Here is a 19,086-nt window from a genome sequence, read left to right as displayed (position 1 = left end):
GAAGAATGAGGTGATATAATTCGGGCTTAATCCACCGATGCACTTTGCAGAACTCTAAATGACCCATTGCGTTGCGCATAATTTTCTCAACAGAACGGTAATAGTTATCCATTAAGACCCGTTTCTACCAACGTCGATTAACTTAAATCTTCGATTAAATTATATCTTTGTCTCTTTTTAAGAACATATCTGAAAAGAGACAAAGATATAGTTGGTAGAAATGGGCCTAAGTAGTTAAGCAGCACTAGCAATACTTCATTCTTTTGTTCGGATTGTTTAGTTTCTCAAATTAGAATAGACGAGCATTATTCATCTCTGAAAAAATTATGTTGTATGAATATTGCGATATAATATAAAAAAATAATAATATGTATAATATATAAATATATTTATTCTTATGTAGTTAAAGATGAGAAATTTCTCGCGGGTTATTTATTTCAAGAGATAATTTCAATTCAAACATTACTTTTATATGAAGATGCATTAAATGAAAATGTCTTGCTGGCTGTATATCGATCAATCACAACTGACGGTGCGAGAGAGCGACGATAATAGAGCGATTCAAAGCGAGGTAGAAGAGAAAGAGAGAGAGAGAGAGAAAGGGTAACATTCTTCGACGTGGGTATTTATTTTCGGCCAATTAGCGGCATTCCACGACGCAAATATCCCCCTCATTTGCCCGCGGAGTTGCATAACCCGGCGGGGAATGAGAAGAGCGGAAAGAAAGGAGACAAAAAAAAGTTGAAAGTATATAGAAGAGACAGAGGGTAAGAAAGAAAATGAAAGAGATATACGAAGGAAAGAGAGAAAGAGTAAAAAAGGGAGGAAGACTCGAGTGAAGACATGTCGGCACGCGACACCCTTCGACTCGACGTCTGTCTTTTACACATCTCTTCTCAAACGACATGCTGTGCGTGACGTCGCGGAAAAGTTTCTCGCGTTTTTATCGCGGCTCCTCTGCGGCTCTCCACGTCTTTGACCGACGACTGAGAACATTTGAAGAATGCGATAATCGAATTGATCTTGGCGATCTTTGCTGGCGCATTGCAAACCTCGATTTAAACGCTATATCTTGTGTAAAATGAAAATTTGACATCTTTTTCTATACAAGAAATATTTCCTTGCAGATGAGATAATCATAATTTTCTCATTAATGATTGTGGTTATTTGAACAGTTAATGCAAACCTCGATTTAAACGCTATATCTTGTGTAAAATGAAAATTTGACATCTTTTTCTATACAAGAAATATTTCCTTGCAGATGAGATAATCATAATTTTCTCATTAATGATTGTGGTTATTTGAACAGTTAATGCAAACCTCGATTTAAACGCTATATCTTGTGTAAAATGAAAATTTGACATCTTTTTCTATACAAGAAATATTCCCTTGCAGATGAGATAATCATAATTTTCTCATTAATGATTGTGGTTATTTGAACAGTTAATAGCAGATGTAAAAAAGAAAATGCAAATATTTTATTAGTGAATTGCGTAGATAACTTTGTGCGAATAATATTTAAATTACTCTCAGGATCTCAATTATTCATTTTAAATTAGTTCGAGATATCATTGACGGAGTATTTGCCTTTTTTCTGAAAATTCTATATTTTAATATATCTCTCTATTTTTTTATTTTATCGACTCATTTATCATCGATTTATTTACAAATCACATGTACGATACACACGAATCGATATTATATTTTGATATATCAAAGTTCAAGTTCCACCATTAACTTTTATCCGAGTTATTAAGCGCTATTTCAATAACAAAGAATAATTCTAGCGTTTTGAAGTACAGTAATTCTGATATATTTTACAGATATATTTTTGTATCTCTGTGAAAAAATTTTCCCTTATTAAAAAATCATATGAAAAGTTAAAAGCTTTCGATCAATTTGAGTAATTATGTAACATTTAAATGGTTAAAATAAATTCTCAGTGAGAGACTTATTTAATATATTTCAGATTTAATTCATTATTCTCTTCTTGATCGATAAAAATTAACATTGATCGGATAAGAGTTAATAAAAATCCGCCGTTTCAGTCACACAAAAAGTAATAATCTTAATTGAGAGTGCGTCGACGCACAGCTGTAAATGCGACTTTAATCATTGGCCGGCTCGCTCGTATATATCTCGTTTCGTATTCCTAGTGAACTGGGTTACTACTTCGGAATCGGACGGAAGCGCGGACGGGCCCCAGACGGATTCCTGCCGCCGACTGGTTGGCTGTTCGCCGTTGTAAAATATATAGCCTTTAATTTATATCCCAAGTCCCGGGGAGAGGCGACGGAACGGGGATTCGCGTTCGCGTAACGAGATTGCTTTCCTATACTCCTCGTCCTCCTCTCTTCTCATCCCGTTTGGATCTCCTCTCGGCGTGGAAAAACGCGCAATCCGCACTTTTAGCGACTTTGGATAAAAAATGGATACAACGAGGGGTTGTGGGCATTTTTAATATAGTCATATCCGATAATATATGACGCCTCAAAAAAAATAAAATAAAATTGAAAAATTCGCGAATGTAATACAAATAAAATATGAAAACGCGAATAAGATTTGACTTAAGTATAATCGATTGAGGGGCTTTTATTGTATGATCGAGGGAGCATTGCGTGTATTGATTTGTGTGAATTTTTACAAATTTCAATAATTACGTAGATTTTTTTTTTAATTTTTTCCCGTTTTGCGACAGGATTTATTCTTATGTAGAGAGATTGGATCCGCGCCGAAATTCTCGCGCGAGCGGTATTCCATTATCTTCACAGACCAAACAGACATACGTCTTCTTCGTCGTAAGTTAATTCAAGGTATCCGTTCGCGCCTTTGAACGCGAGTGTGTGATCGCTTCTTCTTCTCCGCTGAAATTCGCGCCAAACTCTCGACCGTGATTTGTGCCTGGCATCGTCCGATAAATCACCTCGATGCAGGATGCAGCCGCACGTGCGTCGCGTCGAAGACTAATCCTGCGACGAGTTTGGAATTTTTTTTTTTTCTTAACGGCTTGATTTGATCGAACGCGAACTCGCGTTTCGTGGTCGGCTTCTCTTTCGCGACGTTCGCCTAATTTCTGCGGGCGACCGCATTATAAATAGATTGCTGCGTGCAACACTGTCTGCCGTGCTGACATTGATGGCATTTTTGAAATTCACGAAATGCTACCTCGTCTGGCTCTCACCCGTCTTCTTCCCATCATCGTGTTTCTCTTTTCTGTTACTCTTTTTGCAAAATTTTAATGAAAATTCAACACAGTGACTAAAATTGTTAAAATTCGCAAGATAGAAATATATTAATTGATATATACAATAAGAAATATGGCCAATATGTACATCAAGTAAAGAAATTAGAGTTTTTTGAAGTATGTTTATTACTGCAATAATTTTTTATGATTAAAATTTATCTTATTTCAATATTATTTCTTTCAAAATCTACACGAGTTCAAATATCAGATACATTATTACAGAATTATTTAGATTATCTTCTGAGGAGATAATCGAAAGAATTAATATGGGCATATAAAGGATCAAAATTCTATCCAGTGCTCGAGTACCTGCTTAGGAAATTTTTTATCAGTTCGTGACTTATCCGAGCACGTCCCAGACGGGCAATAGCTGTCGTCTCCACGTCGCCTGACATTCCCCCGATCGAGATATTCTTGACTTTTCCCGACAGATAACGGTGGGTTGGCGTGAATGTGTGGCTAACGATTTGCTAACGAGCTTTCTTTCTCGTCTTTCTTCTTTCGCTATCTTTCGCGGTCCTTAAAACTACAGGGATTAAGTAATTTTATCTCTCTCTGTCTTTCTTCCAAGACGACAATTATTTGCACGCGAGTAATGGCTGAATGAAGGCTTACGATCTTGTAGAGGCGGCTTTTACGAGCATTATACTCTCGCTTTTACTCGATCGAGACTAGCAGACGTTTACTCCCCTGTGATCATCGTTGCTGCTAATAAAAATTATCACCGCTGTATTTCTTTTTTGAAAAAAAATATATATAGATACAAAAATATAGATATATTTCTAATTTGAATTTATTTTAACAGAGCTTTTGAACATTAAGAATAGAGTTTCAATTAATTTAATTAACGATCGCTGATATAAACTGATACGAGAGAGAGAATAAAAATGTTAATTTTAGTTCTTGCCGAGAATATAAATTCGCTATTTACGCAAGTGCGATGAAATATAAGCTCTCGATGCACAGGTTTCTCTCAAAATAGTATACGCGCTTAGGTGTCTCTTTTTTCGACCACTGTCTAACAGTCTACTGTTCCGAGTTAGCGAGGTAAGTGATCGACGCCAACATTCCTGACACCCGGTCCGTTCAGGCCGAAAGAGCCGCTAAGCGATTAGGCGGTACGACGGCGTTTCGCGACGTCGATCAGCGCGACGTTCTGACGTGGGCCTGGGTGGCCCGGTTCAACCGGATATCTCGCGGGCGAACCACCGTGGCGAACGTCTCGCTCTCCTCGTGTGTTCTCCGCCAATTATCGTCGCGATTTATTCAAGGAACCTTCGTCCGTCCTCCGGTCGTTCTTTCGCCTGTCCATCCCGCGGGAGACCGCAATTATTTGCGGTTTCCCAGCCGCTTCCGCTCGGCCGGCCTTTTCTCGCCTGCTGCGGTCCTTTCCACTTGAAAAGAAATTCGGTCGATGACCCCGCGACTGATCCCCGCGTCTTCTCGCACCGGCGAATCGTCGGGTAATTACCCTACGGGAGAGATGGGGTGGCGAGAGGTGGGACGTTTCTCTCTGGCAGCCGTCTGCGGAATACTGATTGGGAGTAATTACCGTGACGGTAGAGAGAGCACCGACGAATTTAACATTCAATAACGAAGCGCTCGTGCGCATTACCTCGGTTTAGTGTGGTTATACCTGAAGCACAAAAACACGAGAAGGAAAAGAAAGAGAGAGAGATATCTTTTAATGCGGTTCTTTTTAGAATATGTATATATTCTTCAAACAAAATTGAAATGTTACTTCGAATCAGTCAAAAAATGATGGAATTCAAATGTATATAACTTTGTGAAAAATGATGATAGAGCGATGTTTCTGAAAGCATTATAAAGCTGCAAGTCTCAGCTTTTAAATTTTATCAAGCTCTTTTCTCATAATTTTTCTCTAATTTTTTCTTCTAACACCATTTCTAAATTAACCGTAAAAATGGATAGAAAAACTTCAATTTTGAGATCCATGCAGGGCATTTTTTTCAACTTTGCTTTAAATTATCTGAAAGCTTCTCTTTAAAATATTTTTTTTAGATAATAAACCATAATTTCTTTTTACAGAGTTATCACGAGTTGATATACATATATTTTATATATTTTAAATATATAGATATATATTTAATTAATTAATTTTATGAAAAAATATTTTTAAGCTCTAAAAGATAATTAAATTAAATCTATTTAAAAAAAGGTTTCTCTCGTTTGATAAATCTCGATCGCATCAAGATTATTCCTTACATCAACACCATTATTCTGAATTATTTCCTCAAAATAAAATAACACAAATTTTACATTTTGAACATATGTACACAAACGTCTCATGTACAAATCGTCGTATTTACAAATTGATTCTGTAATTCTTGGTTACACTTTGAAGATCATCCATTGCTTGCAACCACATAGGCTCGTTTACGAGCAGTTGACGCATATTTAAATCGCATTAACACAAGGTTAAATGGATCGTCTCACTCGAGCTCTCTTTCTAACGTTAATTGTGACTCGCGAGGTTCTCTCGACGGCGAAATGGCGGAGTTTATGACCGCTGGTCCTCGATGTCGTCATTGTCATCGTCGTGGTCTGCAAAGCGCGATGGCGTCAGCTCGTTAGCGCCATTATTACGATCACACACAAGTCGGCCGATCGCTGGCGTCAAAACAGTGGTTTCGAATTACCGAGGAGACATTGCCAAAAGGCGATGCGATGCCATTAAATCACAGAGCGGCTTTTGTCATTTGTGCTTGCGGAGGCGGTTTGCTCGCGAACGGCTCGCTCCGCCAATCTCATTGGACCGCATCAATTAGTTCGTGAATCCTCGCTAATCCCTTTGTTAACGGCAAACATGTAGACGGACCCCGAAACTATTCACAACCGAAACTAGTCACTTTGGTTCGACCTTACGATCTTTCGTCATTTTTGCGTTTTAAGAAACTTTAGAATTCTCTCTTTAAAAAAAAATAATGTGATGACTCTTTATAGCATCGTAAGATAAGCTTTTAATCTTATCGTTGTATAGTATAATAGTTTGAGCATCTTTAAGTTTTCTGCGCACGAGATATAAAATAGCTCGTCTTTTTCAGAAGATATTATTAGGCTCTATATAAAGGGTTAATGTTAACTTTATAAATGAGTTTGAAAGTTGTGCGCTCCAAGTGCGCGAGCGTTGGATCAAACTCACCAAAGGCTAAATTCACTTGGGAACTCGGTAATTGTCAAGACAAGGGTGCAGCGTAGATTTGCTGCTCCGTTAAATCGGACGCAAAGTGTCACAGTGTGTCCCTTCTACTTGTATTTCAAGAAGACGTTTTCGAATGTTGTATATACGTGGCAGCACGCCCTTTAAAAGCTCCCCGGGGCGAGAGACTAAAAGGAATTTATGGAAATTCGATCTGTAAAATCGAATTTCCATAAAATCTAATTTTACAATATCCATTCTAATCTGTCGAAGATGGGACTTGGTTTAATAATCGCTTGGTTTCGTTTCCGTTGTTTTTTTCTTTTTTTTTTTTTCTTGATTAAGCAGCATTTTATGTTTGTTCCTCGCAAGCAAATATATATGGCTGTAAATAAAATATAGATATTTTTTTCTTAATTACTTCTATAAAATAAATCTTAATGATTCGAACGTAATGATTTGCGTTTAAATATCTTAATCAAATTTTTTTTGTTATAAAAAAAATGAAAAGTTATATAAAAGTTAATTAAAAGCAAGAAAAGGATGCAAATGTTCTCTGTAATTTAAACTAATCCCTCACGGTAAGGATTATATAGAACTTTGGAGCGCAACTTTTCATTAATTCTTTTATTTTTATCGTAAAACTATCTTCCGTCGAACGAAGTTAAAGAGTTACGAGAAATGAATCGGAGCGAATCGTAGGCGATAGAGAAAAGAGGAGAAGCGGTAAAGTAATAGACGCAATGGGGAGAAACGTGAAATTTATTGCGGACAACTTTTTGTTTGACAAATCTCGGGGGTGGAGTTTGACTGAGGAATTGTTCTCTTCGAAACGACACATCGTCGTGGAATTATCGACGTTTCTTGATGTACCTGTTTTAATGATTTCCTTTGCATCTCCCTCGTTTTATCCATTTATCCATTCTTTGAATTTCTTCTAAGACATGTTTTATTATATACCTACTACATGTAAATGTTACATATAAATGTATTATATATATTTTTATTATTTATTATTTTAAAGATTATATAATTATTTTTAATGTATAAGGCGTGTTTAATACATTATTCTTGCCTTCTACAATGCAAGAGTACTTTTATACTCATTTTTTCCCGGCTTAATTTTCTTTTCTAAAGAAATTATATATTTACGACATTAAATATCATCAACTTTGATAATTTTTTTAATAGCGACACTCATACACAGAACGTGTGTATGACAATACAGCGACTATTCACGGATCAATAGCAATATAAAAGCGAGTCTTTCAACCTTTACTAAAGTCATTCTTGACTGTCTCGCAATGGGTGGGAAATATAATTCTTTCAGAACAGGGATGCGTGTGCAATGAATTGAAAGGAAAGAAGAAAAGCGCACGGAAAATGCAGCTTCGAAAGAACGCTTTAAAGTTGAATATTGGAATTCTTCGATTTTCTGCACTTTATTAAAGAAGCAAATTTAATTTTCTCGAGATTTCGAAACGTGAAAGTCGTCTCGGATAATGCAGGCAGGAAAATTACCCCTTCCGATCTACCGTGAAGGCAAGTTTCGTGAACCAGTTATTTCTAACTGGACGAAAATCGATTGCCATTTCGTAAATTCTGACTTTTATCTCCGTTCTTTCTTTCATATTTTTTTAATATTATTTTTTTATTGGATTACGAAAGTATTGCTAATTTAAAAAGAATCTATTTATTAAAATCATAGGATTTTTTATATAAATATATAATTGTTCTTTATAATTACATTATAGAAATACTATTATATATATAATATATTAAATATATTAATATATAATATATAAATGTATTTCTTAGTACAATTAATCTAACTTGAATCTCAGTAATCAATCATTGATTACTTAATTAGCAATTAAACTCAATCGACACATTTTTTAAATTATTTAACTTAGTATTAACTCGGTATTTTTAACGCAAATATTTTTTAACGTGCAAAGAATCGATTTTCTGATCGGAGTAAAAGCATTTTATTTCGACCATGTAGTCGGAGTTGGACTCATCGCCATCCTGAGACAGGTCCGACCCATTACGGGATCCTGTAACGCGGTCGGGTAAAAGCGGACGGGGTGAACAGACGCATGTGCCATCCTGGCGGAAACTGACGGGGTCCTGTGGGAAATAGGGATGAATCCCGCGTGCGTATTACAGAGAGCGCCGAGCACGAGGAAATTTAATATCTGAATGACATTTACATGCTCCCCCTCTTATAGCTGCCAGTTCGCGTTGATTCGACTGACCAGCTGGCACCGTTGTATATTATCAGTTCGTCTCTGAGATATCAATATATATGCTATATATCGTTTCACTGTGTCAAAATTGGTGCAATGTAGGAGAACGAAAATATTTCACACAATTGCACATGAATAGATGCAACGTTTGATTCGTATGGTGAATAATTAAAAGTCAAAATTAATTAATGTGAAATTTCGTTGAATTTGAAGTAGAGAAAATATGATTTTGTTTTAAAATTTTTTAAAAAATTTTTAAGAGTTTTAATCTCACATAAATCTTTCAAACTAAATAACTCTGTAAAGCGAAAGAAAATATGCAGAATACTTTTTCATACAACTGAGATCTTTTATTCCGTGTAGACTCGAGTAGATTTCATAACTACAGTTTTACAGAAATATAATATGCCTTTTCGAAAACTGCTGGGACAGGATAGAACTTTGACGTGTCATCTTGAATTTGCCAGTGTTCTAGAAGTTCCGAGTTTAATGTCGATACAAAGAAAATAGGAAAATAGGAAGTAACAGTGTGTCTCGGTTTGTAAATAACTTTCGACACTTAATCTAGTTATGTAACTCTAGAAATATTAGAAATGCGTATGTTTCGCCATACTTTTGCCGTTATTACTTTTTCCTGAAAAATGTGAGCTTTTAAATTATAATGTTTTACATAATTTAGGTTTCTGAAAATCTCTCTCGCTCTTTCTCTCTTTAAATAATTTACATCTTCGTATAAAATTCGCTAATTATAAACGTTTAATTTTACATTCAATTTGAAGCGTGGCAGATCTTCAATTCTACCTTCTCCCGCGGCAATTTCGCCGAGAATATATTTATCGTGTCTCGATCGGAGAGAGCACTTTGTGCCCCATTCACGTCGATCGTCATTAATTGAGAAGACTAGTGTCTAGCTTTCCGGCGTTATTTATCCTTTTTTCCAGAAGCCGGAGGCAGCAGGTGTCCCTGTCGATCCGAAATAACCTTTTGGGACCCCTCAGAACGGATTCTCCCCGTACTAGCCCTCGACGACACTTTAGGGGCGTTTTTCCACGAGTCGCCTTCGCTTTCTGGCTCGTTCGTTGCAGATTAAAAGCAATCGGAAGCCATTCATCGTGAACTTTGTCATTCGAACTGTAACTCAGAGAACACACGACCTTTTGGTCTTCCTCGACGAAGCGATTCTCGCTGCGAAAATCGTGTTATCCTCTTTGCCCGTATCACCATGCTTTTATTCCCCTGTTGTTTTTTCTGCAACGAAACTAAACGTGTCGATTCGCCGTGTGTTAAAACTAGAGAGCAATTCTTTGCGTTAAAATTTGGTTGAAACAATCTGGATTAGCGTTGCTCTGTGTAACGCGAACAAACGTGAATCGCGGCATGAAATGCAATTGCGGCTCGCGGATTATGTTTTTTTGAGCGAATAACGTTGTTAACGCGGAATTAATGTTTGCTCGAAGTTCTCATATAAACCTCTAGCACACACGCAAATGGCTAGAATAATAATACGTAAATTCATCTTGTAAAAAGTAATTATTATAACGTGTAATTATTATAATTTACAATTACAAATATTTATATTATAATATTATTATAATATAATTATTATAATATTATAATATTATAATATTATATTATAATATTTATATTATAAATATTTGTATCACAATTCTATTAATAATTCTCTTTTTTGTAATTACATGATTTTTGTGATTATATTTTGGAATTTTATTATCTTTTAATACTAAGATTAAAGAACTTTATTGAAAATGCAATCTAAATTTAAGGCAACGTTTAAGAAATAATTTGAACTTTGATTTTTTGCGACAATATTGTTTGCATCTATAATATCTATTGTAAATGCATAAATGCGAACATTATGAATTGTGACGCATTATTATAAGACGCTTTAGTTCGGGAATAGTTGGACCATCTTGCGCGGTGGTGGCAACTTGTCTCAATTTACAGAAACGCGACGCTCGCATTCCGACAAGCCGACGGGCAGCGCTAATTTATATTAATTTTAGACGTGTATACATTTGAATTATAACATACGCGCTGGCCGGTCCGCACCCGATTTCATGCTGCTTTTTCTGCATTCTTGCGTGAAGCGAGTGATTCGTGTTTTCGAGCTCTTGACACCGAAATTCGCGAGATGAATGTTAGGCGAAGCAGTCACGAATAATAAGTCGACAAATGCTTTGCTGTCAAAGAGAAATGCTATTATCGAAATTTTTGTTCAGCAAAATTTTTTATAAAAGTACACATGTATGTGTATTCACACGCAATGTATTATTAATATATTATTTATTTAATTTAAATTATTTTGTGTAGGATATATCTCTACGTAAAAGATTGAAAAATTTAAAACAGGAATAATTATCACGCGAATTATCGATTAACATTGACAGTTTATTTTTCACGATGCGCGCGATTGTAGTCAACATTTACACAGTTACATTTTTCAAGCGATCGATTCTGACTAAATTATGCAGCGGAAAAATTTACGCTTTTTGCATCGTGCTCGAAGGATTTCATTAAATATTTCGTAAAACAGAAAGCGAACAAAGAAGAGTTACAAGAGAATGGCAATCAATCCCCATTATTCGCGTAGTAATTAAGTCTATCAATAAGGGTGAATCGTACGGATTGAGTGAACGTTACTGTGGCGTTTTTATACTCTCTCTTAATTTGAAATTATTTATCTAATATGACCTAACTATATATTAATTAAAATTTAAAAATTATATATTAAAATTACATATATTTAAATCACATATAACGAAAAATCTAGAAAAATAAAATTTTAGAATTCAGCCTCAAAAAATATACGGTACAAAATATACTGTACATACTGTATGCTAGTATTCGCAAAACTTAGAAGAAACATTCGATAAAAGAAATCAATTCTTAATTTATATTGATAAAAAAGCAATTTTACTAATTTCTTTTATGAAGATTACGATTATAATCTCACTCTTTCGCGTTTTATAGGATCGTTAACGCTTATATAATGTCTTTCCGCGGAATAAAACAAAATCGTTTCGCGATACTAATCGTTTGAGCCTCGCTTAACACGCTTTTATCGGAAACTCGTGTCGCATCGCACGTACGCCATCGACTTGCACAGCGGTGCAACGAGAGCCAAAACGTTATCGAGCGAGAGAGTTTGTGACGTTTGTAGTAGCAGCGCGAATCGATGATCCGGCGCATCACGTACGATGCACCGATTCGCGGTGTGTGCAATATTAACGCATCCACGGATGCATGCAAATTCCTGCCGACACTGCTCTCTAAGGAACGTCTCTGTTCTGTCTGTTTGCAGATCCCTGTTTCCGCAGTACCCGTCCCACTAGCGTAACCAGCCGTATTCGCCGCACATCCACAATGGTCGCCTGTTTATGGTGAGTGTGTTCGTTATGATGATGGTATTAATTTTCACCACGGACTTGACGGACGATCAATTCTCGTATATTCACGAGGAATATTCAACCTCAAATCGAACAATCAAAATCGAAAATGCGTTACGTTGGTCGCGACGCAAGTTTGCCAAAATTTCATCTTTATACAAGCGGCTTTTTATTATTCAATTTGTAGTTTTTGGTTCCAAAAAATACAACAAAACTAGTATAATCAAAATTGGTTAAAAATATACGTCGAAAAAAAAACATTATAATATTATACACATGTTATATTTTCATAGTTTTTATAAATTGTACTTAATATTATATATTTTAACTCGAAATATAAAAAAATTTTGTTGTATGTAGAGACTAGATATTATGTTCTTTACACATATAATTTTCGATTTGAGTTGTTTATTGAGGGTTCTATTTTTTATCTCTCATATTAGTCAAACACAAATACTGATGAATCGACGACATGATACTAATATCTCGAAAAGCTCTCTCGAAATCGAAATACAAATTTTACATGACTGGAGAGATAACAGCTTTGTGCACACCCTGTACATTCTAAACGCGATAGACGAAAAATAGTGTCGTGATGCTATCCGATTTTCTGCGTTAAATCATCTCCAGCGACAAGAAACGTCGTGAAGCTTAACTCTCTTAAATTCGTCTTATCCGATGAATTATGGTCGCCCGACAATGGTTGTCGCGTGAATCTCTCTGGAACGTATCCAACTTGACGACTGTGAGCCCAAAGGCATCGAGACAAAAAATTAAGCGTATAGATCACCAGATATACAGGGTGTCTTTGCTCTTCTATCGGATCAGTTAAGCAAAGACTCTTTGTCGAATAGGATTTTCTTTAGGTATAACGTGTATCAAGAGCCAATAGTTTGTTAATTATAAGCCGTGGAAAATTTTTTAAAAATAAATCTCTAAACACGATAATATATATAAACAATGGAACCTAATTTTTTTTAATTTTAAATGAATTTTATTTTAACAAGGTTTTAATGCAAGAGTTATAATTATACATAGTTAAAATTAATATTAAAAATTGAAAAGTCGTGGAAAATATTACAAATTTTTAAAATATTTTTATCGAGAAGAAATATTGACATTGAAATCATAATAAAACTTGCTTTGAATTATTGAGCCAATAGAAATGCAACACTTTATATATTCGATATTTTTATCGATTTTTCAAAGTTTTATTTCAATAAAATCAAACTGAAAAGCGTACAAAAATTCTGCCTTTGTTCCTATTTACGAGTTCTATTGACTATTTGCATAAAACGCTTCGAGTGATTTTTGGAACCAGAAATAAAATTGTATTTTTTTCGACTGTGTGTTATGTTTTCACTCACGTTGTGTTTCGATTCAATATTTTGAGTTTTATTGTTCTGAGAGAGAAATACACATACAAAACGCGAGTAAGTTTATCTATGAGAGAAAAATGTGGACGACAAATTAATTATAAAAAAAGTTTAACAAAAAATAATTTATTTTATTTTCACATAGAGAAATCAACCAAAATATGTGCGAAATGTTGCATTTCAAGTTTTGCCTAAACCTTGACTTCTACAAAAATTTTCAAAAAAAGAAAGAGAGAGAGAGGGAAACTTTTTCAAAATTCAAAGTAAACATTACAATTTAGAAAAGTTCGACTTCGATAAAATCCAAGATATTAAAAGTTTTATAATTCATTTTACTTTCATCTTTCAGTCAAATAATATCGATGTTGTCTCGATCATTCTCAATATTTCTGTAACTTTCAGACTCTCGAGTGGTTCTGTCTTTCGAAATCTCGTTCTCGAGTGTCCTAGAAAATCTATAATAACTTTCGGATTTTCCATCTCTACTTTTCGATCTTTCGTTTAAATGTTTCTGCAATTTCTAAATCACAATCTGATATCACGATAGTTATCGAATTTTCGTCAAAGTGTCTCCGCGGCTTCCGAACATATCCGTTCATCCGCTTGGTTTACGTAATTAGTAGCAGGTGGCGAACGACGGAAGGTGGTTGGCTCACGCAGACAACTGCGAACAGCACGACTGCGTTGAATGTCGTCGGTGTCGGCGTCTGCAATGGTCGCTATAAATAATCGGGGAAATCCCGAGGTGCCAGAAGATATCGGCGAGATGTTCGCAAAAGTATTTGCCGTTGCGACTTGTGTTTCGATTAACATCACATTATGAACTTGCTGCGTCATGATAATGTTGTATCGATTAATTATAGTTTAATAGATTGGCATTTCACTATCAAACATTTTAGAAATTTTATATATAAAATTAATTATAAAATTAATTATATGTATATCAAATTATTTATATATAATATATAAAATTATATATATAAATATATGAGAAGGATAACATTTTAATGCAAGAGAATAAAGATACACGTAAAATAAATACATAATAAGTGAGACCGTTGGAGGAATTCGTTTGTCACAGCTGGACAATTAATAGACATTGCAGTATCGAGAGCAATTTTTTTTCTTTTTTTAAGCAAAGGTGGACTTAATTGATTTCTCTTGTACGATATCGGAGCAAGTCACGCGTACACATATCCGTCAACTCTCTCTATACCGATCGATATCTCAGTCGACAAGGCCCAGTGTCGAGCCCTTATTATTCAAACGCTGAATCGAGGGTGCAATTGGGTTAACCGCACACAAAGTTTGATCGCTTATTCGTTCGTCTCGTTCGATCGATCGAGAAGCGACACGATAACGAATATCATAGTCTCGCTGGCTTTTCCACGCTTGTATTTTTTGACGACGATGTATAAAGAAGTGACAAGACGACCCAGATCGTCCGGAGTGACGCCGGAGAAAAATAGCCCACCCTTATGTCAATCTACTTTCCCTATATCGCGTGCATGTTTCAGCGGCAGACACTGTTATCTTTAATGATTTACAGCCACTGTGCTCGCTGATGGATTTCCTCGAGAGATCGCACGCGTCTCTCTTTATCTCCCTTTCACTGTAGTTTTCGTTGATGAAACAATAGCTTCTACAATCCGGCAAAACTGGCTTTGCTTGTTCCGCTCTCCTTTAGTTAGGAATTTTCTCTCTTTGATACTTTATCTTTATTCAGTGTCCTGGTCTAGTTTTTATTTGGTTTTTATATTCGATAGACCTTCTGGTTTATTTTCAGATTTAGTGTTCTAGTTATTAAATCTTTGTTTATTTATATCTGTTTTATTTTATCTATGAATTATTTTAACAGTTGTTGAAGATTATTTTAACTTTATTTTAATGCATTAATTTATTTTATCCTAAATATTTTTATTCTAATAAAATGCAAATTTTTAGCCTTCTTCTCGCTTGCTTGCATTCTTATTCATTCGTACAAATTTGTACACTTTTATGTATTATAATATTAATTTATTTATTTTTAAATTTATTTGTTATTAATATATAAATTAAGAATATGAAAGTAACAATAATATGCCATTATAATGCCAAATTAATCGGTGTTCTTTTTGCATCGATTTGCAAAATAAATTATATATTTTTTATTAATCTCTCTTCTTTTAATTTCTTGTCCGATAATGTAATTTTTACAAAGAATTTTTTATGAGCTGCGAAGAGAGAGATTTCAGACAAATTTCAGAACATTGCTCAAAATATAATCCTGGGCGATATATAAATAATAAAGATTGATTTAGTCGTCCAGGAGTTGAATCTATTTTAATACTTAAGAATGGTACAGTTCATGTGTATGTGAATAATTTACATCGATTGAAATAATTAAAATTCCAATATGATAATTAAAAAGTAAAATATATTGTTATTTGTAGGTCTGTAGGTATCTAAATTTCTAATAATCAAAATTTTATTAAATTTTAATTGATTAGTGGAAATTATAAATGAATCAAATTCAATATTTAGAAAGTCTGAAGATATTCGTGTCTTTAAATACTCTCCGACAATTATCATTTATGGTTTATATGACTTAATTCTGATTTTATTAAATATTTAAATAGAATGTCTGTTAAATATAAAATTTTAATTGAAGAAATTGCAATAAAAATTAGAATAGGGGTAATTGTTCAAATTAATTTGATTAAATGCTCTTGTAAAAATCGATTAATAAATTTATTATTAATTTATAGTAAATACATGTAATAAAAAGAATAAAAGAAGAGTAATGAAAATTAAAATGATTAAATAATAAAATCATGAAAGAAAATAATTAGGTATATCAAAATAAATCAGATTCTATCAAGTTTAAATTTGAATTATTAATTTTTTTAAATGAATCTGAACCATATTATATTTATATAATCTATTTTTAAGGTAAAAGAAATTAGTGTTATAATGCAAAGAATACGCGCGTTTAGAGCAATTAGATCTTCTTATAAATTTTACGATTAAATAATCCTTTATTGTTTTATCTATTAATTTATCTATTTCTTATTCTCTGCTAGTCTAGAAACAGAAAATGTAATCCTAAGAAATTGATTAAACCGGCTACCTTAGTGGCTTTTGCCTCTCATCTCGTTCCTTTTTATCTGTCCGAAAGGATATAGGAGTCCGAGACAAGAAACGATTCCATTTGTGCAATTGCATTGTGTTTTATCTTTCATAGCGCAATTTCTCTGCTAACAAACACGCACTCCGTTCTGATAGTAACTATCTCGTACGCGCTCGACCAAGAACGGGGAAATAATAGGATAGGCGACTGGATGACTTTCCAATTTGAGAGATAACAGATGCTTTTGTTTCCTCCCTTCGTTCCATTGCTAACGTGTGATAAACGAGGTTCAAGTTCGAGCAAAAAATATTTACAAACAACGCCGAGCTCTTTGCGGAGGTGTGTCGGTATAACATTAATCCTTGCCGGTGAACACATTATTTGACTCGAGTTTAGACCGATCTGGTCAAATAAATTATTTATTATTATGATTAATAGTCTATTATATGATGATTATTAATAACTCCATTTACAACGGCTGTGTATATATATTTGTATGGGATGTTGTGAAGTAGATTAGAACAAAAGCATACATAAATTGAGATTTTTCTAGTTTTCTAAAGTAAAATTATAAACTAGAAAAAAAAATTAAAAAGAGTATGAGCAGATTAAAAAAAGTAAAAGATTATATTATACATATACTTTTTTAACTTTATTTGAATATTTTTTGAAAAGAATGCTAATTGTGAATCTTGATTGGATTTGATGTTTGAGCCAGACTGAGCTCAAGCTGGTCCAAGCTGGATTCGAGCTAGCCTTATACATGGACATTAAAATGGTTCCCAACCATGGTTATTTAAATATTCAAGTGCACGAGTGCGCTGCTACGAATTACATTTAGAATCTCGGCGCTAATCTCTGACGGGACATGCAATTTGGAGTCGAATGCATTTACAAGTACTCTCTATTCTAATTTAGATTCTAATACTGATCCTGTTTGAATCGATTTCTTCTCTCTTTTCGGTAATTCTCTCCTCCTGGTCGACGATAAGAAGTATAACGACCTCGCTTGACGTCTATTATTTGACTTTCGCGACACCCGGCGTGTTTCCTTTGACGTTGATGAATGCTTGTTTATATACGCATAAGTCAGCCACGTGCGGACCCGCGTAAGTGACGTCGAATGAGCGCGTGCAAATGATATGGTTTCGATTATCCGCGCTACAAATATCGCGTGCATTTCGCAGCCGCAGTCCTTGAACAAAATTATTATTAGATTATTGCACATGAAATGTTACATGTCACATGTCCTGAACATTTTCTCCTTTTCTCTTTCTTTCTTTGATATTTTTATATTACATTATATGATCCTCACTGTCAGAGTTCTACATTATTATATATATCAAGAAATTATTAAAATAGATTTTAATCAAATTAAAATAGATGATAACTGTGTTATTTTAGTCCGCCTTGATAGCTCGCTTGTTGGCATCAACTTGCATCTCGATATCGAAGGCTCGTTAATAACTTACAGCTAAAACAATCGTAACAGTTACGGTAAATAATGGGCGAGATGGCAATGAAGTTGATGGTTAAAAATAATCTGTTAAAAATAAGCTGTCCGTAATTCGAATTTATGCGAGCTCTCGCTTCAATTCTTTTTGTTGCAGACAATTCTGGGTCACGTGAGGACTCATCGGGCAACGTGCTGAGGCGCGAGGCCTGCCTGACACTTGCAGGCCCGATATCTAGTACCCCTACATTACTATTATTGCCATTATTATTTATTCCGTGGGTGCACTAATAATCCCGCGTTCAAAGTGGCTAAGAGCGTAAGTCCCCGTCGAGCGCACCAAGAGTGCTCCAGCGGGGTGGACGGGGTGCAGGCGGCAGCGCAGGTGCAACAGCAGCATCAGCAGCAGCAGCAGCAGGAGAGACGAACACCGAGGCGCATGCCTTATCTGGGGCCTGACATGACAACCCGGCTATCCGCCATGTTCTACACGGTCGAGGTCGGGGACACCAAGTTCACCATCCTGAAGCGCTACCAGAACCTCAAGCCTATCGGATCGGGCGCGCAGGGAATAGTTTGGTAAGTGTTTCATTAGCCGTAATTTGATGACGTCAATCTTTTGTGCAGCTTGATCCGATATATATATATATATATATATATATATATATATATATACATAGAGACTTAAGGAGAGACACGTGCAGATTCGAGGCATCAAGCGGTAAATTAATTCTCTTTCCCTCAGGATTCTAACGATACAATTGTTCGAAAGATTCTTATAATGATAAAGATAATAATTTTAATAAATGATTACTAAATATGATAAAATATTTAATAATGATTAAATTAATTTAATAACGCGCAGTAATACAAAAAAATTGAAAGTTGAAGGAAATTTAAAAGGTTTAGAGACAGAATTTCACAATATCGTTTATATAATGTGTCGATATTGAATATTTATTTTATCTATATATATGCAACGCTCGTTGCATTTTATTTCGATATATCTTGCCTTACCCATTTTGCGGATAAAATAACGTCGAGCTTCATCCACCATTCAAGTTACTTATACCTATACAATCGACAAT

General features: G+C 34.7%; 1 protein-coding gene across 6 annotated transcripts in view; it reads left to right on the top strand.

Moving 5' to 3' along the window:
* Positions 1 to 19,086, top strand: part of Bsk (mitogen-activated protein kinase dJNK) — a 149,524-nt gene that overhangs the window by 115,595 nt on the left and 14,843 nt on the right. For 2 of the 6 annotated variants that reach the window (XM_083051409.1, XM_083051410.1), the window contains 2 exons: positions 11,976 to 12,054; positions 18,156 to 18,577. In XM_083051409.1, the coding sequence (XP_082907535.1) occupies positions 18,438 to 18,577 (140 nt within the window). In that variant the 5' untranslated portion in view covers positions 11,976 to 12,054; positions 18,156 to 18,437. Of the gene's footprint in view, positions 1 to 11,975; positions 12,055 to 18,155; positions 18,578 to 19,086 lie in introns of those variants that run through there. The other 4 variants (XM_083051411.1, XM_083051412.1, XM_083051413.1 and 1 more) reach the window with 3 other exon arrangements.

The sequence above is a fragment of the Prenolepis imparis genome, unplaced genomic scaffold (assembly GCF_030444845.1).
Source record: "Prenolepis imparis isolate NDT839.2.m4 unplaced genomic scaffold, iyPreImpa1.0 SCAF_12, whole genome shotgun sequence".
NCBI lineage: Eukaryota > Metazoa > Arthropoda > Insecta > Hymenoptera > Formicidae > Prenolepis > Prenolepis imparis.
Note: the sequence above shows the minus strand (reverse complement) of the source record. Positions and strands in the feature narration are given on the sequence as shown.